General features: G+C 43.9%; 1 protein-coding gene across 3 annotated transcripts in view; it reads left to right on the top strand.

Annotated features, from left to right (window-relative positions):
* Positions 1-24,726, top strand: part of reln (reelin) — a 126,023-nt gene that overhangs the window by 67,552 nt on the left and 33,745 nt on the right. For all 3 annotated transcript variants that reach the window (XM_059564485.1, XM_059564484.1, XM_059564486.1), the window contains exons 24-43: positions 165-351; positions 959-1,164; positions 1,856-2,027; positions 2,106-2,312; positions 6,121-6,356; positions 6,541-6,698; positions 12,871-13,084; positions 13,239-13,315; positions 13,508-13,666; positions 13,766-13,960; positions 14,419-14,692; positions 15,444-15,584; positions 15,664-15,841; positions 18,471-18,555; positions 18,666-18,848; positions 22,559-22,727; positions 22,981-23,083; positions 23,195-23,421; positions 23,499-23,722; positions 24,488-24,638. In XM_059564485.1, the coding sequence (XP_059420468.1) occupies positions 165-351; positions 959-1,164; positions 1,856-2,027; positions 2,106-2,312; positions 6,121-6,356; positions 6,541-6,698; positions 12,871-13,084; positions 13,239-13,315; positions 13,508-13,666; positions 13,766-13,960; positions 14,419-14,692; positions 15,444-15,584; positions 15,664-15,841; positions 18,471-18,555; positions 18,666-18,848; positions 22,559-22,727; positions 22,981-23,083; positions 23,195-23,421; positions 23,499-23,722; positions 24,488-24,638 (3,546 nt within the window). The remainder of the gene's footprint in view (positions 1-164; positions 352-958; positions 1,165-1,855; positions 2,028-2,105; positions 2,313-6,120; positions 6,357-6,540; positions 6,699-12,870; positions 13,085-13,238; positions 13,316-13,507; positions 13,667-13,765; positions 13,961-14,418; positions 14,693-15,443; positions 15,585-15,663; positions 15,842-18,470; positions 18,556-18,665; positions 18,849-22,558; positions 22,728-22,980; positions 23,084-23,194; positions 23,422-23,498; positions 23,723-24,487; positions 24,639-24,726) is intronic.

Raw genomic sequence — 24,726 nt, 5'->3', positions numbered from 1 at the left:
AACGCGGTTTGAGACGCTGACGGTGGGCCCTTCATGGGCGGCTCAGGGTCAGATGAATGTGACAGCTCAAGGGGAGCGGGGATGATTTGTTGGGTCACTGCCTCTAGCAGCGGCTCGTGAATCAGTCGCTGGAGATGAAAGGTCATGTGATTGCTCTGTTCCAGGTGTGATGAAGGCTTCACCGGCTCAGACTGCCAGCCGCTCAACACTCTGGCCTCCAGTGTGCTCTCAGACTTCGAGTCTCAGGAGACCCTGATGTCAGCGTGGCAGGAAGTGACCGGAGGTGAGATCGTGCCACCTGACCAGGGCTGTGGGGTGGTTTCTTCCGGATCCTCTCTGTACTTCAGTAAGGTATGATAACAGCCATGATGCAGGCTTACAGCTGGACTCTTTCTGCTTGTTTCAAGGCTTTTGAATCTCCAGTGTCCCTTTCGTAAATGGTGTCTGTATTCTTATTTTTGCTAAACTTTATTTAGTTTTCTGATAAGGCATATACTTCAACAAATGTGAGGTACAGTACAAACAACAGTACAATACATTTAAATACGCATAAATACGTAAACACAGGATAATGTAAAAGATGTCAAAGATATATATCACTAAATATATGAATCCCTAGAATATGAATGAATGAATATTTCACAAAAATTATACAGTGCATAAGACCAGTTTAAAGTGATCATATTCCCTAATCTAATACAGACTTCCATATTTTTCTAAATAAATGTAACTTGTCAAAAGCCTGTATTCTTTTAAGCTTGTATTGATGTGAAACCATCAAAAGAAAGGAAAAAAGATACCTTTTAATTCAGTTTTTTTTCTATAAGTGAAACAAAATCTAGTGTAAATCTGGAGTATAAACACATTTCATCCCTACACCAGATGACTGTTGTCTGTGATTGCTGGTATTATGACACAGAAGCTGCTGTCTAATAAAGTAACTCTCGTTGGTCTTCAGGCTGGACTGCGGCAGCTGGTCAGCTGGGATCTGGACACGGAGTGGGCGGAGTTTGTGCAGTTCTACCTGCGGATGGGCGGAGACGGGGTGGAGTGTAACCAGGCCGACAGCAGAGAGGAGGGGCTTCTGCTGCAGTACAGCAATGATGGTGGAATCAGCTGGGGTCTGATCGCAGAGATGTATTTCACAGACTTCACCAAACCACGGTGAGAACACGGAGGAACCACTCAGTGTTTATTTAAGCTTTTTATTTTAAGAAGGAGGAATTCCAGGATAAAACTGCATGTAATACTGGCAGTGGCTCAGTGGTTCATGTAGGTTGTCTACAAACCAGAAGGTTGGTGGTTCAATCCCCGGCTCCACCTGACCAAGTGTCGAGGTGTCCTTGAGCAAGACACCTAACCCCAGCTACTCCCGATGAGCTGGATGTGCCTTGAATGGCTGACACCACAGTCGGTGTGTGAATGAGTGTGTGAATGGCTGAATGTGAGGCAACTTGTAAAGCGCTTTGCATGGCCATGTGGTCTGTTGAAAGCGCTATATAAATAAATAAATCAATTTACATAACGCCCAACCATAGTTCTTCACTGCAACACAACTGGCAATAGAAAAGGCCTATTTAAATGAAGGATCTGTTTACACAGAACCAGTTCTGGTGTTTAAAACAAGCGTACAATGCAGCAGAATGGAAATAGGAATGAACTCAGGGATCTTGAGATGCATTTTTAAAAGCTGAGCTCTTTTTATAGAGCAGTGCAGTAAAATGTAATAACAGCTAGTTTTATCTCACTAGCTGATATATATTTCTGTGAGTGTCACATTCACTGTACTGTGTATTTAGCAGATTTTATATGAATGTATTGAGTGTTTGTGACTGGATGGTGTTGTTTGGCTCAGGTTTGTTCATTATGAACTTCCTCTGGCCTCTAAAACGCCCTGCACACGTTTCCGCTGGTGGCAGCCGCTGCACTCGAGCGAGGGCTACGATCAGTGGGCCATCGATGACGTGATCATCCTGTCTGAGCGAGAGAAGCATGTCATCCCCATGGCTGATCCTACACTGCCTCAGGTGAGACGGACACCAGGGGATTCTGCTGCTGCGCTCCTGAAGATACAACAGAGCTCTGATTCTCCTGTGCTTCTGCAGAACTTCTACGAGAAACCGGCTTTCGATCATCCGCTCAACCAGATGAGTGTGTGGCTGATGCTGGGAAATGAAGGAATGGACAAGGACCGTAACGGGAGTTTCTGTGCTCCTTCTCCCTCTGCACTAGTGTTCGGCCGGTCGGATGGGGACCGGATGGCAGTGACTCGAGACCTGGCGCTCCGTCCCGGATACACACTGCAGTTCAAGGTACTGGTGTAAGGCTGCAGGGAGGAATTATTTTTCATACATAAGAGAAGCCTTCAAATCATCAAACACTCAGTTGGATAGCACGACTACTTATGGAGTTTTTTTCTGTGCAGGTTTTAAGGGCAAGTTTATTTATATACACAATGGTAATTCAAAGTGGTTTACATGAAAGTAAAATAATCAAAAAATAATAACACAAATAAAACAAGGAATTTAAAATCTTTGAAAATTTAAACATTTGATTAAAATGAATTTAAGACAAACCTTAATACATAAAATACAGTGAAATCATTTCGGACATCGCACAGTGCTCATTCAATAAATGCACAGCTAAACATGAGTTTTGAGTCTGAATTTAAAAGTGGCTAATGTTTTAGCACATCTGATCTCTTCTGGAAGCTGATTCCAACTGCGGGCAGCAAAAGCAGACTCCCCTTCTTTTGTGTGAACCCTTGGTATTTCTAACTGATTCGGTCTTAATGATCTGAGTGGACTGCTAGGTTTATATTCAGTGAACATATCTGCTATGTATTTCGGTCCTAGGCAATTGAGTGATTTATATACGAGTAAACGTACTTTAAATCAATCCTAAATGTAACTGTAAGCCAGTGTAAGGACCTGAGGACTGGTGTGATATGCTCAGATTTTCTGGTTCTAGTCAGAATCCTGGCAGCAGCGTTCTGGATGAGCTGCAGCTGTCTAATGGTCTTTTTGGGAAGGCCGGTGAGGAGACCATTACAATAGTCCACCCTGCTGGTGATAAAGACATGAACAAAGTTTCTCCAAGTCTTGGCTGGAAACAATGTTTTTGAAATGATAGTATGCTGATTTAGTTACTGCTTTGACATGACTACTGAAACTAAGGTCTGTCTCCAGAATCACACCAAGATTCCTGACTTGATTTTTAGTTATTTTTGTTTGACCCCTAGAGTCAAGGTATGTGTTCACCTTGAGAACCTGATCTTTGTTTTCAAATGCAATGACTTCAGTTTTTTCCTTGTTTAACTGAAGAATGTTCTGGCATATCCAGCTGTTAATTTTATCAGTATCAGAGATAAAGCTAGGTAAATCTGGGTGTCATCAGCATAGCTGTGAGAGGCAATTTGGTTCTTTCTCATTATTTGACTTAGTGGGAGCATATACAGGCTAAACAAGAGCGGTGCATGAATTGACCCTTCTGGGACTCCGCATGTCATGGACGTCCACTTATGCTCTCCTAGACTCACATAATAGCCTCTCCCTTCTAAGTGTGACCTGAACCATTTGAGTACCATCCCAGAAAGCCCGACCCAGTTTTCCAGTCTCTCTAGTAGTATGTTATGATGGACAGTGTCAAACGCAGTACCGAGATCTAGTAGTATCAGCACTGGTATTTTGGCAGAATCAAAATTTTATCAACTATCATTTATTATCTTAATGAGCACTGTCTCTGTGCTGTGATGCGTTAGGAAACCAGATCTGAGTTTAAGTATTTGTTCATCTGATTAAAAAAGATTTTTTAATAATCTTGCCTATAAAAGGAAGATTTGATATAGGTCTATAATTGCTCAAAATGGTGTTATCAAGATTGCTCTTTTTCAGAAGGGGCTTAACAACCGCAGTTTTCAGGAAGTTTTGAAAAGTCCCAGAAATAAGTAAGGCATCCACCACTTCTAAGATATCTACACTGCACTGCATCTGATCTCTAAACAGTTAAGCACCCTTTTGAAAAAAAGATGTGAGAAGTGTGTTAAGATAGCAGGATGATGATTTTAGGTTGTGTACTATTTCACTATATGGAAGTTCTTCAATCATTTAATGCATTTAAACTCCGCCCCTCAAGATTATGCTAATCTGCATAGATTTTTAAGAGCTACACCCATCCCTCAACATCCAATCAACAACCGTTGCACAGAACCAAGTTTCACCCTACATTTTTTCATTTTTGATAATCCATTACACTCGGATGTACTGTACAGTATGTCACAATATGGAAGAAACAATCTGTCACTGCTTTATTTTCACTGCATCTTAAATTTTCGGTGTTTTCATACAACCCGAATTCCGGAAAAGTTGGGACGTTTTTTAAATTTTAATAAAATGAAAACTAAAAGACTTTCAAATCACATGAGCCAATATTTTATTCACAATAGAACATAGATAACATAGCAAATGTTTAAACTGAGAAAGTTTACAATTTTATGCACAAAATGAGCTCATTTCAATTTTGATTTCTGCTACAGGTCTCAAAATAGTTGGGACGGGGCATGTTTACCATGGTGTAGCATCTCCTTTTCTTTTCAAAACAGTTTGAAGACGTCTGGGCATTGAGGCTATGAGTTGCTGGAGGAATTTGGTCCCATTCTTGCCTTATATAGATTTCCAGCTGCTGAAGAGTTCGTGGTCGTCTTTGACGTATTTTTCGTTTAATGATGCGCCAAATGTTCTCTATAGGTGAAAGATCTGGACTGCAGGCAGGCCAGGTTAGCACCCGGACTCTTCTACGACGAAGCCATGCTGTTGTTATAGCTGCAGTATGTGGTTTTGCATTGTCCTGCTGAAATAAACAAGGCCTTCCCTGAAATAGACGTTGTTTGGAGGGAAGCATATGTTGCTCTAAAACCTTTATATACCTTTCAGCATTCACAGAGCCTTCCAAAACATGCAAGCTGCCCATACCGTATGCACTTATGCACCCCCATACCATCAGAGATGCTGGCTTTTGAACTGAACGCTGATAACATGCTGGAAGGTCTCCCTCCTCTTTAGCCCGGAGGACACGGCGTCCGTGATTTCTAACAAGAATGTCAAATTTGGACTCGTCTGACCATAAAACACTATTCCACTTTGAAATAGTCCATTTTAAATGAGCCTTGGCCCACAGGACACGACGGCGCTTCTGGACCATGTCCACATATGGCTTCCTTTTTGCATGATAGAGCTTTAGTTGGCATCTGCTGATGGCACGGCGGATTGTGTTTACCGACAGTGGTTTCTGAAAGTATTCCTGGGCCCATTTAGTAATGTCATTGACACAATCATGCCGATGAGTGATGCAGTGTCGTCTGAGAGCCCGAAGACCACGGGCATCCAATAAAGGTCTCCGGCCTTGTCCCTTACGCACAGAGATTTCTCCAGTTTCTCTGAATCTTTTGATGATGTTATGCACTGTAGATGATGAGATTTGCAAAGCCTTTGCAATTTGACGTTGAGGAACATTGTTTTTAAAGTTTTCCACAATTTTTTTACGCAGTCTTTCACAGATTGGAGAGCCTCTGCCCATCTTTACTTCTGAGAGACTCTGCTTCTCTAAGACAAAGCTTTTATAGCTAATCATGTTACAGACCTGATATCAATTAACTTAATTAATCACTAGATGTTCTCCCAGCTGAATCTTTTCAAAACTGCTTGCTTTTTTAGCCATTTGTTGCCCCCGTGCCAACTTTTTTGAGACCTGTAGCAGGCATTAAATTTTAAATGAGCTAATTAAGTTGATAAAAGTGTAAAATTTCTCAGTTTAAACATTTGCTACGTTATCTATGTTCTATTGTGAATAAAATATTGGCTCATTGTGATTTGAAATTCCTTTAGTTTTCATTTTATTAAAATTTAAAAAACGTCCCAACTTTTCCGGAATTCGGGTTGTACATCAGACGGATTTGAAGTGTGTTTGAAGCATTTCACATGCAGCATCAGCATCATCTGCTAACTGCAGACTTTAAGTTTTTTTAGTCCTTACGGATGCTTTTTTACTGCAGTGAATGTTTGTCTCAGTGTGTCATTTCTACAATGTAGACTGTGCAGTAACTTTGTGCTGTTTCTCCTTCAGCTGAACATCGGCTGTGAGTCGATCTTCAGTGCGTCGGCACCCGTGTTGCTACAGTACTCTCATGACGCAGGCCGCACATGGGCTCTGGTGCAGGAGGGCTGTTACCCAGCATCCCCTGGGGCCACGAGCTGCGAGGGCAGCGGACGTGAACTCCGAGAGCCCACTGTGTACCACACGGGAGACTACGACCGCTGGACCAGAGTCACGGTCGTATTGTCACGGGCTGTGGCCGCCAGGTAACTGGACCCTGGGATTGTTTTGAGAATGGGATCCAAACACGGATTCATACTGTCAGAGACATGGGGATATTTTTAAAGAACAGTTAATTTAATTATTTTTCATAAGGCAGTAAACAGAAGTATTTTCATTATTATTATAGCCTCAGTTTTGAAAATCTCTTTATTCATGTGTCATTTTCAGCAAGACGCGCTTCCGCTGGTTCCAGGAGAGCAGTGTCTATCGGGACGCCCCTGCGTTTGCGCTGGATGGCGTCTACATCTCTGAGCCCTGTCCCAATCACTGTGGCGGTCATGGAGACTGTATCTCAGGAGTCTGCTTCTGCGATATGGGATACACAGGTAACATGTTCATGTTCTATCAGATGCGTTCTTGCTGAGATGAATGAGTGGATGAGCAGATGTTCAGACGCTCAGCAGGGATAGAATCAGAATCAGAATTAGAATCAGAATGAGCTTTATTGCCAGGTATGTTTAAATGACTGCGACAGAACAAAAAAAAAAACATAATAAAAGAATAAAAAATACAAATAAGTAGGTAAAGAATGACAATATACAAATTGAGAATTGTATGTGCAGGTATATTACAATAAGCAGTTATGTATGTACAGGTATATTATGTGCAAAAATTTAAGCGTACACTAAGTATGTGTGTTAGATAAATAAGTGTAAATATAAATAGTGTTGTGTGTTCCACAGTTAATATCAAGTGTTCATTAGATGGATTGCCTGAGGGAAGAAACTGTTCCTGTGTCTGGTCGTTCTGGTGCTCAGTGCTCTGTAGCGTCTATCAGATGGCAACAGTTCAAAGAGGGAGTGTGCTGGATGTGAGGGGTCCAGAGTGATTTTCCAGCCCTTTTGCTCACTCTGGATGAGTACAGTTCTTGAATAGAAGGGAGGGTTGTACCAATGATTCGCTCAGCAGTCTGGACTACCCTCTGTAGTCTTCTGAGGTCAGATTTAGAAGCTGAGCTGAACCAGACAGTTACTGAAGTGCAGAGGATGGATTCGATGATGGTGGAGTAGAACTGTTTCAGCAGCTCCTGTGGCAGGTTAAACTTCCTCAGCTGGCGAAGGAAGTACAACCTCTGCTGGGCCTTTTTCACAATGGAGTCAATGTGAATGTCCCACTTCAGGTCCTGAGAGATAGTGGTGCCCAGGAACCTGAATGACTCCACTGCAGTCACAGTGCTGTTCATGATGGTGAGTGGGGGGAGAGCAGGGGGGTTTCTCCTGAAGTCCACGATCATCTCCACTGTTTTGAGTGTGTTAAGCTCCAGGTTGTTGAGACTGCACCAGACAGCCAGCTCTTTAACCTCCTGCCTGTAAGCAGACTCGTCACCGTCCTGAATGAGGCCGTTGAGTGTGGTGTCATCTGCAAACTTCAGGAGCTTGACAGAGGGGTCCTTAGATGTGCAGTCATTAGTGTACAGGGAGAAGAGCAGTGGGGAGAGGACACAGCCCTGGGGAGCTCCGGTGCTGATTGTACGGGTGCTGGATGTGTATTTTCCCAGCCTCACTAGCTGCTGCCTGTCTGTCAGGAAGCTTTTGATCCACTGACAGACGGAGGTGGGCACGGAGAGCTGAGTTAGTTTGGACAGGAGAAGGTTTGGGATGATCGTGTTAAAGGCTGAGCTGAAGTCCACAAACAGGATCCTCACGTAAGTCCCCGGTCTGTCTAGGTGTTGCAGAACATAATGCAGTCCAATGTTTACTGCATCGTCCACAGACCTGTTTGCTCTGTAGGCAAACTGAAGAGGATCCAGCAAGGCTCCAGTGATGTCCTTCAGGTGGGACATCCAGTCACAGGCCTGTAGTCATTTAGTTCTGTAATTTTTGATTTCTTTGGGATGGGGATGATGGTGGAGCGTTTGAAGCATGAAGGGACATAGCTCCAGTGATCTGTTGAACATCTGTGTGAAGATGGGGGCCAGCTGGTCAGCACAGGATTTCAGACAGGCTGTGTAACACAATCTGGGCCTGTTGCTTTTTTCCTTTTCTGCTTTCAGAAGACCTGGTGCACCGCATCCTTGCTTATCTGTATTGCAGGTGTTGGGGGGAGGGGTGTTGCAGGAGGTGTGAATGGTGAGAGAAGTTGTTTGAAAAGGTTTCCAGATGGGTTGCAAGATTTGCTAATGGTGTGAACGGTTGTTTGGAGAGGCGTTCAGGGCGGGTTGCAGGAGTTGTGAATGGTGTGAACGGTTGTTTGGAGAGGTGTTCAGGGTGGGTTGCAGGAGTTGTTATTGGTGTGAACGGTTGTGTGGAGAGACGTTCAGCGCAGGAGATGGGTGTTCTTTCAAACCTGCAGTAAAACCCGGTCAGATCATCTGCCAGTTGTTGATTCTCCACAGTGCTGGGGGATGGTGTCTTGTAGTTGGTGATCTCTTTCAGACTTTTCCACACTGTTGCTGAGTTGTTGGAAGTGAACTGAGTCCTTATTTTTCCAGAATAATTCCTCTTTGCCACTTTGTTCTCCTTTTCCAGTGTGTATTTAGCCTGTTTATACAAGACATTTTCCCCTTCCTGTAAGCATCTTCTTTGGCCTGATAGAGCTGTCTGAGTTTTGCAGTGAACCACGGTTTGTCATTGTTGTAATTTAGTTGAGTCTTGGTAGGAATACACATATCCTCACAGAAACTGATATATGATGTTACGGTCTCTGTGAGTCCGTCCAGATCGGTGGCAGAAGCTTCAAAAACACTCCAATCAGTGAAGTCAAAACAAGATTGTAAATCCTGCTCTGCTTCATTAGTCCATCTTTTTACAGTCCTTAATACAGGTTTAGCTGATTTTAGTTTCTGCCTGTAGGCCGGTATAAGATGAACCAAACAGTGATCAGAACGTTCCAAAGCTGCTCATGGAACAGAGTGATATGAATCCTTTATTGTGATGTAACTGTAATCTAATATATTACTGTGTCTGGTGGGACATGTGATGTGCTGTCTGTATTTTGACAGTTCATGGGAGAGATTGGCTTTATTAAAGTCCCCAAGAATTATTAAAATAGAGTCTGGTTGTTGTTGTTCTGTCTCTGTGATCCGATCAGCAAGTTTCTGTAAAGCCAGACTCACGTGCAGAGGAGTGTAAACACTCACCAGAATGAACGAGTGAAACTCCCGCAGCGAATAGAACGGCTTGCAGTTAATGAATAGAGTTTCTAGATATGAACAGCACATCTTATTTAACACTGTTATATCTGTACTCCACCTTTCGTTGATGTAAAAGCATGTCCCACCTCCGCGCGATTTCCCCGTTGATTCTAAGTCGTGGTCCGCTCTGAACAGCTGAAAGCCCTGCAGATGGAGCGCACTGTCTGGAATGGTGTCGTTTAGCCAAGTTTCCGTGAAACACAGAGCAGCAGAGGGTGAGAAATCCTTATTTGTCCGGGAGAGCAGAAGGAGTTCATCTGTTTTGTTGGGTAGAGAGCGGAGATTTGCCAGATGGATGCTAGGCAACGGCGTTCGAAATCCACGTTGTCTGAGTCTCACGTGAGTCTCTCTTTTCCCCTTTCTTCGCGTCCTGAAGCGTGTGATCAGCGCAGCTGCTTCACAGATAAGAATGTCCAGCAAACCATCAGAATAGTCGAAAACTGGTAATATATCGGGAGATGTGTGGTGCTGAATGATCAGCAATTTGTCCCTGGTGAAACTGATTGCAGGAATATAACTAAAGACAGGCAAACTAACAAAAACACACAAACAACTGCAGAGCATGTGACGTCGCCAACATAATTCTTCTTATATAGTCAGGTCAAGTCACCTTTATTTAAATAGCACTTTAAACAAAAAGATTGCGTCAAAGCAACTGAACTACATTAATTAGGAAATCAGTGTGTGTATAATACAAAATGACAGTTAAAGGCAGTTCATCATTGAATTCAGTGATGTCATCATCTCAGTTCAGTTTAAATAGTATCTGTGCAATCATTTGCATTCAATCGCTATCGATATCGCTGTAAATAAAGTGACCCCAACTAAGCAAGCCAAAGGTGACAGCGGCAAGGAACCAAAACTCCATTGTTGACAGAATGGAGAAAAAACTTTGGGAGAAACCAGGCTCAGTTGGGGGGCCAGTTCTCCTCTGACCAGATGAAACCAGCAGTTCAATTCCAGGTTGCAGCAAAGTCAGATTGTGCAGAAGAATTATCTGTTTCCTGTGGTCTTTTCCCGGTGGTCGTCTGAGACAAGGTCTTTACAGGGGCTCTGTATCTGGAGCTCTAGTTGTCCTGGTCTCCGCTGTCTTTCAGGGATGTAGAGGTTCTTTCTAGGTGCTGATCCACCATCTGGTCTGGATACGTACTGGATCCGGGTGACTGCAGTGACCCTCTGATCTGGATACAGACTGGATCTGGTGGCTACGGTGACCTCGGAATAAGAGAGAAACAGACAAATATTAGCATAGATGCCATTCTTCTAATGATGTAGCAATTACATCAGGTGTAATGGGAAATGTTCCCGGTTCCGGTTTACCTAATTAATGCAGCCTTTAACGGATTTGGATATTAAAAGCATATTAGTATGTTGTGTGTAAACCAGGTAAAAGAGATGGGTCTTTAATCTAGATTTAAACTGCAAGAGTGTGTCTGCCTCCCGAACAATGTTAGGTAGGTTATTCCAGAGTTTAGGAGCCAAATAGGAAAATGTTCTGCCGCCCGCAGTTGATTTTGATATTCTAGGTATTATCAAATTGCCTGAGTTTTGAGAATGCAGCAGACGTGGTGTCACGATCGGCGTTACAGGAAACACAGGAGAGGGAACCAATTGCAGGTAAGTCATTGATTTAAAGGGTAATCCAAAGGGGTAAACAGTCCAGGCAGGGACAAAACCAGAATATCCAAATCCAACATAAACAAGACACGAAGACACGGAGACAAGGTAAGGCAAGGCAAGGCAAGAAGCGACGGACATGAATAATCATAGGACATTAAACAAGGACTCCGTAACACAGACTCAGACAGACCGGGTATAAATACACAGAAGGATGATGAGGGAACAGGAGACAGGTGGGGAACAATCAATTACTAACAAGGAGGAAGGTGACCAAATAAGGGAACAGGAAGTGATAAGGTGACAGACACCGTGAGAAAGGGGGGCATCTAGTGGAAACCCAGGGACACAACCCAGACACTGTGACACGTGGAGGATTATAATGTAACAAGAGCTCAAACACTGAGGTGCTAAACCATTCAGGGCTTTATCATCTACAGCGATATCGTTGACTTGATTGCAAATAAATGCACAGACACTATTTAACTGAACAGAGATGACATAACTGAATCCAATGATGAACTGCCTTTAAGTATCATTTTTGCATTATTGACACTGTTTTCCTAATGAATGTTGTTCAGTTGCTTTGACGCAATGTATTTTGTTTAAAGCGCTATATAAATAAAGGTGACATTGACATTGACATTTATAAGTAATAAGCAAGATTTTAAAATCTATACGATGTTTGATAGGGAGCCAGTGCAGTGTTGACAGGACCGGGCTAATATGGTCATACTTCCTGGTTCTAGTAAGAACTCTAGCTGCTGCATTTTGGACTAGCTGTAGTTTGTTTACCAAGCGTGCAGAACAACCACCCAATAAAGCATTACAATAATCTAACCTTGAGGTCATAAATGCATGGATTAACATTTCTTCATTTGACATTGTGAGCATAGGCCGTAATTTAGATATATTTTTGAGATGGAAAAATGCAGTTTTACAAATGCTAGAAACATGGCTTTCTAAGGAAAGATTGCGATCAAATAGCACACCTAGGTTCCCAACTGATGACGAAGAATTGACAGAGCAACCATCAAGTCTTAGACAGTGTTCTAGGTTATTACATGCAGAGTTTTTAGGTCCTATAATCAACACCTCTGTTTTTTTCTGAATTTAGCAGTAAGAAATTACTAGTCATCCAGTTTTTTATATCGACTATGTATTTCCTTAGTTTTTCAAATTGGTATGTTTCGCCGGGGCGCAAAGAAATATAGAGCTGAGTATCATCAGCATAACAGTGAAAGCTAACACCATGTTTCCTGATGATATCTCCCAAGGGTAACATGTAAGTCATGAAGAGTAACGGCTCTAGTACTGAGCCTTGAGCTACTCCATACTGCACTTGTGATCAATATGATACCTATTCATTCACTGCTACGAATTGATGGCGGTCATATAAGTACTATTTAAACCATGCAAATGCACTTCCATTAATGCCAACAAAGTGTTCTAGTCTATGCAAAAGAATGTTGTGGTCAATAGTGTCGAAAGCAGCACTAAGATCCAATAGAACTAATAGAGAGATACAACCACAATCAGATGATCTAGTCTTGGAATCAGGAGCGTGTATAGTACATTTTGGTTGATATGGAAGATGTCGCTCATTGTCTCTGTATGTCTTTGGATCCCAACCCTGGTCCTGGAGTCCTTCAACACTGCACATGTGGAATGTCGCTTTGTCGCTAAATGTGATGTTATAGATTGTTGTCATGTTCATAAATGTTTGGTTATGTTTGTGTTTGTGTCAGTGGAGATGGATCGTTCCAGCTGTGTCCCGTCTGCTCCGAGTCCCACTGAACTGGTGGAGGATTTTGAGGGGAAGCTGAGTCCGCTGTGGCAGAGCCTGAGCGGAGGACAGATTGGAGACGGCTGTGGGAGCATCAGCGAAGGTAAAGCTCTGTACTTCAGCAGCCTGGGCAGACGAGAGGCTCGCACCACACCGCTGGACACCACCCACACCCGGTCAGTGGCACCACACTGCTGGACGCTTGCAAACAATGAGGCTTTAGACATTCACGTGACACCAACCCTGTGTTTTACGTCCACTACTTGTGTTTGTTCTCTCCCTAACTCGTGTAGAACTCTCTCTCGTCCTCTGTTCTCTCCTTCTGTACAGTCTGGTTCAGTTCTACATTCGTATTGGAGTAAAAAACATGGGCTCCACCTGCACTCGCCCACGCTCCCGAAACGAAGGTAAATGTTGTGGAGTTCAGTAACTGCAGTATTGTAATCATTTATATGTTATTTGCCATCTGTGTAAATCACAGCAGCTTGAGCAGCTGGATGAGATAATCATGCACCAAAAATACTGCAGCTTGTTCCTTTTTCTTATTTCTCAGTAGTTCAGCAGCCCATTGTGAATTATTCCTTGCTTATGTTTGACAGGTGTGATTGTCCAGTTTTCAATAAACAATGGTGTTCAGTGGCAGCTCCTACGAGAGCTGGACTTTGGCTTGTTCCTGGAGCCTCAGGTGGTGACTATTGAGCTGCCATCCACAGCCAAGATGCCACACACCGTGTTCCGCTGGTGGCAGCCGCAGCAGGGTGAGAACAGACGGACATCATGTCATGAACTTACAGAAGGTGCTATGATGCAGTGCCTGATCGAAGACAAACAAATCCTTATGTGTTCCTTTTTCTCAGGTAAACACTCGGCTCAGTGGGGTCTGGATAATGTTCTGATCGGAATGAATGACAGCGCTAGGAGTGGGTTCTTTGACACATTTGTTGGCACGTCTCCATTGAGACACAACTGGTATCGAATCGTAGGTGGAGAGGTGACAGCAGACTGTCTGAGCCCAGACTCAGTGTTGAACTTCAACTCTGAGGTCACGGATAGTGAGTTAGCATTAAGATATCGCCAACACACCCATTATGTCATGTATGTGTCATGTTCATCACACAGACATTTATATGTGCATTTTCATCTGGAAAATGAACCGTTTACTCATTTGCAATACTGTATGTTGCTGTGAATTGGCTCCTTTTAACATGTTTATCAGATGCGTGTACAATAATATGTATTTAAATACCTAATATAAATAACATAAATTTACAGTGTGTACAAGGGGGTGGCACAAACCTCATGATACTTAGAAGTTGTTCAGACTTTGTTTGTATTTACATAATTCCATCTGTAAAGCATTTCATCGTGACTTTACACTGTCCATGCAGAGCATTCCAAAACCTTTCAGAGAGATTTACACCTTCAGAATCAAATGATTCACACTTGTATGACAGAATCTGATCTGAATCCAGCTTGGTTTGAGTTGACCGAATGCTCTCTCTCTCTCTAGAGAGGCCACGTTATGCTGAGAGCTGGGATTTTGAGGTGTCAGGCTCTTCGTTCCTGCAGTTCGATCTGAGCATGGGCTGCAGTAAGGCTGCGTCTCCGACCCACGGCATCCATCTGGAGTTCTCCACAGACTGTGGGAGACACTGGACACTCGTCACGCCTGAATGTGTGCCTCCCGCCATCGGCTGCTCTGGATACACGCAGCGGTCTGTGTTCAGTGCGCCACAGTTCCTGCAGTGGAGGAGAGTCACCATCTACCTGCCCAGCGCTGCCATGTAGGACCGTCGCTCAGGCTCTTTACACGTCTCAAAGATTCAGTGCTAGTGCCGTCTCAGATGAGCTATACACACATTTCAGTCCCACACTTATACCACTATACCACTGGCAGCAGCAGTTATGAACCGTAATGGTATTAAATGAAAATACTGTGGTTCTTTCGTATATACCATGATATTTTACATGTTAGGAATTTGCTTATATGCCATAGTACATGTCCAATTATAATTAAGTGTGTCCCTACTAACATCACAGGCACAAAATGGGTTAAAACTTGGTTTTTTGGGTGTTAAGTTATGGCGCAAACTAGCACTAACTTTAGTAAATCACCTTGCGTGATTGATTTGAACTTTTCTTAACATAAATTCTGCGTCTGAAAGGGAAACTCCTACAAATTAATATGCAATAAGTTCAGCCGCAAAAACCTTTGTCCACAGCTTTTTATCACTGTTTCATCAAGAATGTTCTGTCGATTTGAATGGGGTTTTTCAGTTAATTAGTAAAATAAGGTCTGTGATAAACATAACTTGACAAGACTTTGTTGTAAACTGCTTCAAAATTTGTGTTTTCAGTATAAGTGTGTAAAAATAAGTATCACCAAGTTAAGTTTACCACAGACCATGTTTTGCTTGGAAAAGGAATCTTCAGAGTTTTGGCGTGATGGCTACAGAACTCTGTTTATTGTCAGTTTGCATGTTTGAATGTTCAGTCTGTATATTCAACACTGCACTCTTATTCCCAAACATATAGCTCACCCAGAACACGGTTCCGCTGGATCCAACCTCACTTGGCTCCTGGAGCTGATGGCTGGGCGCTGGACAATGTGCTGCTGACGCCCGGCTGCCCGTGGATGTGCTCCGGACATGGACTGTGTGACAACGGACACTGTGTGTGAGTGTGGACTCCAGCTTCATATTCCTCACATGCTCCTCAGCGATCCTACAGTCACGCTGGTTTTTCTCTCACTCAGCTGTGATCAGGGCTTTGGCGGGCCGCACTGTGTGCCTCTAGTCGCTTTGCCATCCATTCTGAAGGAAGATTTCAATGAGAACCTGAGGGCTGATGTCTGGCCGGAGGTGTACGGGGCAGAGAGAGGCACGCTGAGCGGAGAGCCTCTGAAATCAGGAACAGCCCTCATCTTCAAAGGAGTGAGTATTGCAGTCAAACAGTAGTGATCTTCCAGGTGGAGTATTACTGCCAGTGCTTTAAGTGGCCCAAAAGAGGTGCCGGTACTCTATTATAGCCTATATATATATATATATATTTTTTTTTTTTTTTTGATGACTCCCCTCATCCCCTGAGATAACAACAACTATATTGAAGGGGTTTTATATACAGCAGTCAACAGACAACCTTATAAAAAATAATAAATCATTTTATTAGTTTGTGGATTTGCTTGAGCTAGAAAGAGCTATTAAACATAAATAAAATGTGCAAAAGGATTTTGAAAAAATACCCTTAGACTAGGGTGACCAGATGAGATTGGCTTAAATTCGGGATGGGGGTGGGTAAGGGGGGTGTCTGCGGTCTTGGGTGACGGGATGGGGGGGCTTATTAGGGGGAGTCGTGGCCTAATGGTTAGAGAGTCGGACTCCCAATCGAAAGGTTGTGAGTTCGAGTCTCGGGCCGGCAGGAATTGTGGGTGGGGGGAGTGCATGTACAGTTCTCTCTCCACCTTCAATACCACGACTTAGGTGCCCTTGAGCAAGGCATCGAACCCCCAACTGCTCCCTGGGCACCGCAGCATAAATGGCTGCCCACTGCTCCGGGTGTGTGCTCACAGTGTGTGTGTGTGTGTGTTCACTGCTCTGTGTGTGTGCACTTCGGATGGGTTAAATGCAGAGCACAAATTCTGAGTATGGGTCACCATACTTGGCTGAATGTCACTTCACTTTTTCACTTTTTCACTTATGATATTAGACTTCGTAGCCTATAATAAAAGATAATGAATTTCAAACCTTAACTAAACACATTTTTATTCAAAGATCAACCGTCTGTCATTACTCTTTAGTCTGCCACAAGAAACAACAACATTAAAATCATGAACTCAAATGTCATTGTAAAAAGAAAAAAAAAACAATGACTGTTGTAACAGTGCGTAAATCAGACCTTTCTGTAACGCTAACGCTAATGAGCTTAAACTTGTTTTTTGTACAGTGCATCACTGTTCTCCTCGCAGCTGCAGCAACTTGCGCTCTCTTCATCAAGCTTTAAAACAAAAAGGGGACAAAAAGGTTGTATTGTCTTTGTGCATATAGATTAATTAGATAAATGAATTTCTAAATTCTTGCTTAGCCGCCTACGGTATTTTTTTAGAATTTAGGAAAAAGATGCTGCCCCGGCGGGGGCTGGTTGCAGGACGAATCAACCTCTGCAGACAGTTTTTAATGTTTATCAGACAATAACTACTCAAGATTTTGCTTAAGTATAATTTTCGGGACAATTAGGGCCAGATTCGGGATTCGGGACAACAGTTTAGATTTCGGGACTATCCCGAATTTTTCGGGAGACGTCTGGTCACCCTACCTGAAAGAGCTACTATCATTCCGGCTTGGTGGGGTGTCAGCCAGCGAGTCATCTGATTCTGACCGTGTTGTTTTAGTACTCAGTCTGAAGCCAGGAAAGTATATTAAGTATTGTTCATTGTATTTGAATTTTTACCGAGCCGAGTGTGCGCGTTTCAAACACTCTCTCCGGCCACGTTGAGTTGTTACTGACAGCGGCAAAAACGACGCATGTGCTTTTCACTTGTAAAACTCAAGGGTGTATGGGTAATGTAGTCTCTGCTCTCGGAGGGATGAATTAGGAAGCTTGCATTGTGAAGGGCGCTCTGAAAAGCGGCAGCGCAGGCAAAAGATTAAAACCTCTATTAAAACAGATGTCCAAATGAGCGTACCGGTACGCTAAAAGCACGATCTGGTCGCACAGAGAGGTGGCGGTATGCTCAAGAGCTATATTTGCAAGTGGCGGTACTTAAAGCACTGATTACTGCACTGCCTTATGCATCGATTCCTCCATCATCATAGAAGTAAAGGATCACTTGTTTCCAGCATTTATGTAATTGGTAACACATTATTTGAGTCCACTTTAAACATTATACTAACTGTAAGTGACTGTGCATCTCTATGTCAGCTAGCAGTCATTAGAATGTGAAATGATCTTAATATCTGCTCACACTTTATTTTGATGGACATAATAAAGGTAACCCTAACCCTACCCCTACCCCTACTGACGATTAGTCACTTTGCACGTACATTTCAACTTATTCTACTAACCTTAACCTAACAAACTTACTTCTTCTAAAGTGGGCTATTGAAATAAATAAAGTGTTACAATTTCATGTAATTATATGTTGGTTTTGCAAGTCCCTCTAACACTTGAAATATTTATTATAATTTCTTTATACTTTCTTTTTATTTATTACAAAAGTGACCCTCTAACACTAGTGTTCTCTGTTCTTGTTCTCTTCTATCTACTTGTTTTCTTGTTATTTATTATAAAATTAATAAATAAATAAACAACCTTGATACATGTACTGCATTAGACTAATCAAGACTTGTTGCACCACTTACATATGATTGCTCTTTTGTTGGTTTTGTTTGCTTCTTTTGTCCTCATTTGCAAGTCACTTTGAATAAAAGCATCTGCTAAATGAGTAAATGTAAATGTTAATAGAAATGCATTTTAAAAGTTTCATAGAACAAGTAAATTAAATCAGTAAATGAGAAGAAATAAGTTTTCTCTATTTTCCGTACTTTGTGCCATGTTTTCCTTCAGGAGGGACTGCGCATGCTGGTCTCAGCAGATCTAGACTGCATAAACACCATGTACATCCAGTTCTCATTCAAGTTCATAACAAAGGGTGAGTCTGGCATGGAGCATGCTTAATCTCCAGCTTTTCTGCTTGTCTTCTGTTAGCTGTTGGTAATGCCTGCACTGGTCTTAAACAGTATTTCTGTGTTTTACTCGCAGGTGTACCAGAGCGCTCTCACTCCGTGCTGCTGCAGTATTCAGTGAATGGAGGGATCAGCTGGCTGCTTATAGACGAGTTTTATTTCCCCACTTCAACAGACACGCTGTTTGTTCACATGTCTTTGCCTCCCAGCGCACAGACCAATGCTACGCGCTTCAGACTGTGGCAGCCGTACAACAGTGGTAAAAAAAACCCCACAGTTATTCAAACTTACCCATGTACACCTTACTCAATCACAAATACATCACCAGTATAAAGAAATGGGTTTGTGTTGTTGTCACGCTGTCTGGTCTCTGTTTCTCTGAGTCTCCACTAGTGGTCTCACTTCCCCATAGGCACCTCACCGTAGGCACTACAATTCCCACAAAGCCTTGTCCCTTCATCACAGTAATTGCACTTCTGTTAATTGCACCCCTATATTAACCGGTCTTTTTCTGTTCGTCTTGATGGAGTCCTTTCTTTCCGTCACCCAGTTTCCTCGCCTTCCGAGTTCCTCGTCTTCCGAGTTCCTGTTCCTGTTTCTGTTCCTTCCCTGTTTGTTTATTTGTTGGATGGATTTATGGTTTTGACACCTGCTTGTTTATTTCTGATTTGGATTACCCATTAAAATGGCACATGGCACATGTGTTCTGGACCTTGGCGGAGGGTATGGGATATAATGAGGTTGCCCTTAAGGACATTTTCAACACCGGTCTGGATGAACTGGAACCTCGCATGGAAATGGAACAGTTGGATGCGTTTGGGTTCTGGGAATTCATTTTCTACTTACAACATCGGTCTCCGTGGAATACCCCAGCCACACCTGTCTCTCCCGGTGGGATGCCCGATTCTAGACCGGGGTCTACAAACAGGAGGACCGCCAGCCCAGCGCCATTGCACAAGATGGCCGCCAACCCAGAGCCACAGCACAAGGTGGTCGCCAGCCCAGCGCCACAGCACAAGATGGCCACCAGCCCAGCGCCACTGCCCAAGATGGCCACCAGCCCAGCACCACTGCCCAAGATGGCCACCGGCCCAGCACCACTGCCCAAGATGGCCTCCGGTCCAGAGTCATGGCACAAGATGGCCGCTTGTCCAGCGCCTCGGCACAAGATGACAACCACAGTGGACCCTCCAGAGTCGAGTCAGGTTCGAGATGACCCTCCAAAGTCAAGTCAGTTTCCCGTTTACCCTCCAGAGTCGAGTCAGGTTCTCGTTGACCCTCCAGAGTCGAGTCAGGTTCTCGTTGACCCTCCAGAGTTGAGTCAGGTTCTCGTTGACCCTCCAGAGTCGAGTCAGGTTCTCGTTGACCCACCAGAGTCGAGTCAGGTTCCCGTTGACCTTCCAGAGTCGAGTCAGGTTCCCGTTGACCTTCCAGAGTCGAGTCAAGTTCCCGTTGACCTTCCAGAGTCGAGTCAGGTTCCCGTTGACCTTCCAGAGTCGAGTCAGTTTCCCGTTGAACCTCCAGAGTCGAGTCGAGTCAGGTTCCCGTTGACCCTCAAGAGTCGAGTCAGGTTCCCATTGATCCTCCAGAGTCGAGTCAGGTTCCCATTGACCCTCCAGAGTCAGGTCAAGTCACTGTTGAGCCTCCAGAGTCAAGTCAAGTCACCGTTGACCCTCCAGAGTCAGGTCAAGTCACCGTTGACACTCCAGAGTCAGGTCAAGTCACCGTTGGCACTCCAGAGTCAAGTCAAGTCACCGGTAATCTTCATGGGCAAAGTCAAGTCACCAGTGTTCTTCATGGGCAAAGGCAAGTCACCATTGATATTCATGGACAAGGGCAAGTCATCATTGATCTTCATGGGCAAGGGCAAGTCACCGATGATCTTCATGGGCAAAGTCCAATCACCAGGGTTCTTCACGAGCAAGGTCGTCACCGACTATCTTCATGGGCAAAGGCAAGTCACCATTGATCTTCATGAGCAGAGTCAGGTCACCAATGATCTTCATGAGCAGAGTCAAGTCATCATTGATCTTCCTGAATCCAGTCTAAACACCACGGAATTACCAGAGTCTCGCCACGCTTCTGCGGAACAACCAGAGCCTCCCCATGTCTCTGCTGAACTACCAGAGCCTCTCCACGTCTCTGCTGAACTACCAGAGCCTCTCCACGTCTCTGCTGAACTACCAGAGCCTCTCCATGTCTCTGCTGAACTACCAGAGCTTCTCCACGTCTCTGCTGAACTACCAGAGCCTCCCCACGTCTCTGCTAAACTACTAGAGCCTCTTCACGTCTCGGCTGAACTACCAGAGCCTCTCCACGTCTTGGCTGAACTACCAGAGCCTATCCTCGTCTCTTCGGAAATTCCAGAGCCTCGTCACATCTCAGCCGAACTCTCTGAGCGCTCGACTGATCCTGTCGTGGCCACGGAGGCCACCCTTAACTTGTTCATGTTCTCTGTTTCAGACTTGCCTAACCAGAATTGCTCTCCGGTGTCATCGATCCCACTGTGGTGGTCTTCTGGGCCGCCTTGGTGGGCTTCTGTCTCGACAGTCCTTCATGGACTTGTGTTTTGTTGTTGTTTTGTTTTTTGCTCTTCTTCTCTCTGTTTCCATCTATGGACCTGGCCCTCCGTCCCTCCCCCTGAACCTCCGCCGGTCCACCTCCCTCCTGGGCTCCTTGTTTTTGTGTTTCTCTCTGTCTCCCTCTATGGACCTGGCCCTCCGTCCCTCCCCGTGATCCTCCACCGGTCCACCTCCCTCCTGGGCTCCTTGTTTTTGTTTTTTGCACTTCTTGTCTCTGTTTCCCCATTTTACCTGGCCCTCCGTCCCTCCCCCTGGTCCTCCGCCGCTCTACCTCCCTCCTGGTTTTGTGTTCCTTGGTCTCTTGGGTTCGGGTGGAGCATCTGGTAGCTGCTCCGTGGAGGAGGGGGGTAATGTCACGCTGTCTGGTCTCTGTTTCCCTGAGTCTCCACTAGTGGTCTCACTTCCCCATAGGCACCTCACCGTAGGCACTACAATTCCCACAAAGCCTTTTCCCTTCATCACAGTAATTGCACTCCTGTTAATTGCACTCAGGTGTCTTCACTTGATAGTCATTACCCTGCCTATATTAACCGGTCTTTTTCTGTTTGTCTTGATGGAGTCCTTTCTTTCCGTCACCCAGTTTCCTCGCCTTCTGAGTTCCTCGTCTTCCGAGTTCCTGTTCCCGTCCCTGTTCCTTCCCTGTTTGTTTATTTGTTGGATGGATTTATGGTTTTGACCCCTGCTTGTTTATTTCTGATTTGGATTACCCATTGAAACCCACACTGCGATTGGATCTCTTGTCTCCTGTGTTTTCCTGGGTCTCCGATCGTAACAGTTGTTCCATTATTGGAAAGTGAGAACCATAACAGGATAATTTGCTCTGTGAGAAGAATTTGAATGCATGAAAGCTGGAATACACTACATAACTTTTGCCCAGATTGTTGCACTGATTTACAGACTGGAGTCATTGCTAGTAGCCGAAAGTCAAACCCAGTCTGCAGATTTGAGTTGACAGATTTCATAGAGAGTTGCGTAGTGTATGATGGTCACAAATACTCTGATTCTTTGAGCTTCAGACTTTGATTCCATCCAGATGGAGATCAAATATGTTTAATATTTTTAACTGATTTTAGAAGACGTATTGTTTTCATATGTTCCACCTATTCTTGCAATAATGCGTTAGCACGAGTCTGGTATTTTATGATGCTCAGTTTCCTCTGTAACTGTTTACAAAGTCGGCAAGTGTACGATGTCCAGTGTTTCAGCCTTAAGATGACAAACAGATGTGCATTTGGTTTCAAAGCCCTAATGTCATATGAATACCTCAAACATGTACCGCTTGCATGTACCACATGACGCTCTTGTTCTAATCAGTGTCTGACAGACTATTTACTCTGTTTTTGGTCATTGTTGTAATTGTTACACTTGTCATTCTTCAAACCCTCAGGGAAGAAGGAAGAGGTGTGGGTGATTGATGACCTGATCATAGATGGCAACAACATCAATAGCTTGCCGGTTATATTAGACAGCTTTGAGGAAGGTCCTCAGGAGGGGAACTGGTTGTTTTATCCTGGAGGAAGCACTGGATTCTACTGCCCCTATCAGAGGGCAGGACTGTGAGTATCTGCATAGTGTTCATCTCACAACAACATGCCATGTACACTAATGTAACACATTCAAGGAGATAAACCATAGTCCACTCGTGTCTCTGGACACAAAACACTAGGCTTGTGCAGAATCAGCCCAGTTCCTGTCATCCAAACTTAATTGGATTATGCACATTCAGCCACAGAGCCTCAAGAGCTTGATGTTGATGTTGATCTCAGTGTTGAGAGAGCGATGGCTTCATGTTAGTCTCACTGTTTGCAGCGAGGAGGACTCAGCCGTGGTGTTCACATCCAGTGAGCTGGGTGAGCACTCCATCACCACAAGAGATATTGATGTCAATGAGAACACCGTCATCCAGTTCGAGGTAGAGCTTTGAGCCATAGATATTGGCATTTAAAAGGCCATCTTTGTGACAGTAAATTGTGGTAAGTCTTGAGTGGGAATGTAGTTAGCTAATGTGTGATTCCTGTTCTAGATTAATGTGGGCTGCACAGCTGAAAGCTCTTCCTTGAACCCTGTGCGTCTGGAGTTTTCTCGAGATTTCGGAGCCACGTGGCATCTGCTGGTTCCTCTGTGTGCCGGAGGGCCCCGACTCCGCTCTCTCTGCTCGACTGAGCTCCACCCGGCCAGCATCTACTATCCCGGCACCACACAGGGCTGGAGGAGAGAAATGGTCCACTTCGGCAAGCTGCGGTTGTGCGGGTCAGCGATATCCGCTTGTGTGTTTTTAAGGTTCACTGTTGTGTGTTGGGTGTGTGACGGTGTTTCTGTGTTTTCAGCTCTCTGCGGTTCCGCTGGTATCAGGGGTTTTATTCAGGCGGCGCGGCTCCACCCACATGGGCCCTGGACAGCATTTACATCGGCCCTCAGTGCCAGAACATGTGTAATGGCCACGGCGTGTGTGTGCATGGCACTCACTGCAGTTGCGATCCGGGTTACTCTGGTCCCGACTGCTCTGTTCCAGATGTGCCAAACCCAGATTTCCTGAAAGAGGATTTCGAAGGTACAGAAGTAAACAGATGTTTTACAGTATGCTGTTATTTGACAGTGGTTAGTTGAGTAACAAATGTCTGATAGCCACTGTGTGAGATATAAAATATCAAAGCAAGTGTCATTCAGCCTATAGAAAAATTACACAAACAGATCTTTCATGCAAATATTTGAAAGAAAATTACATTTGTCAACATATGACATTGACATTTGACACCAGAACTAATTTTCTTAACATCAAAAAAATACATGCTGCTTCCAGCCTAAGGTGAAGTTGGCAATGATTTGGGATTAATATAAAGTAATTTAATGGGAAATTATGTGAGTGGTGCTCATTGGTGCTCAGTCGTTTTTTGAAATGTAGAATTCTGTGTGGTGTTTATTCGCCTTAACATTGTGTCTTAAACAGTGTAAATGAATAACAGCTATCTCTTCCAAGATTTTTGCCTCTATGTCGAGTTGCTTGTGTGTTACTCTTTATTCTGTGTTTTGTATTGTGCTTGTTGTCAGTTACTTTTAACACAAAGGAGTTGCCCTGAATTTCGTTGTACAGCTGTGCAGTGACAACTAATGCATTCTGATTCTACTCCTCATAACCGTACATTAAACATGAAGTATCTTCACAGTGATTGTGTCATGGTGTGCAGCAGATTCACATTCACTGTGAACAGACAAATAGCTTGCAGTGTATATTTCTCAAAAAAGAATTGACTAAAGCAGATTCATTGGGATTTATTTGTGTATAAAAATTGTCAATTTTATTGATTGTGTCACATAGGTGGGGTTTTGGAGTCTGAACATTTCAAGTTGATGAGTGGAGGAAAGCCTTCCAGAAAGTGTGGCATCACCACCAGCGGGAATCACCTGTTCTTCAGTGAGGACGGTTTGCGAATGCTGGAGACATTAGATCTGGACCTGTCTAACGCTAGGTATTCCACAAACACACCAGATGGTTCACCATGAAAAATATCCTTCATGCCATTAGAAATGTTGGAGATGTGTATGTGTCCTGCTCAG

This window comes from Carassius carassius, chromosome 13 (genome assembly GCF_963082965.1).
Source record: "Carassius carassius chromosome 13, fCarCar2.1, whole genome shotgun sequence".
Classification (NCBI taxonomy): Eukaryota; Metazoa; Chordata; class Actinopteri; order Cypriniformes; family Cyprinidae; genus Carassius; species Carassius carassius.
The sequence above is the reverse complement of the archived record's forward strand: the minus strand, read 5'-3'. Positions and strand labels throughout refer to the sequence as shown.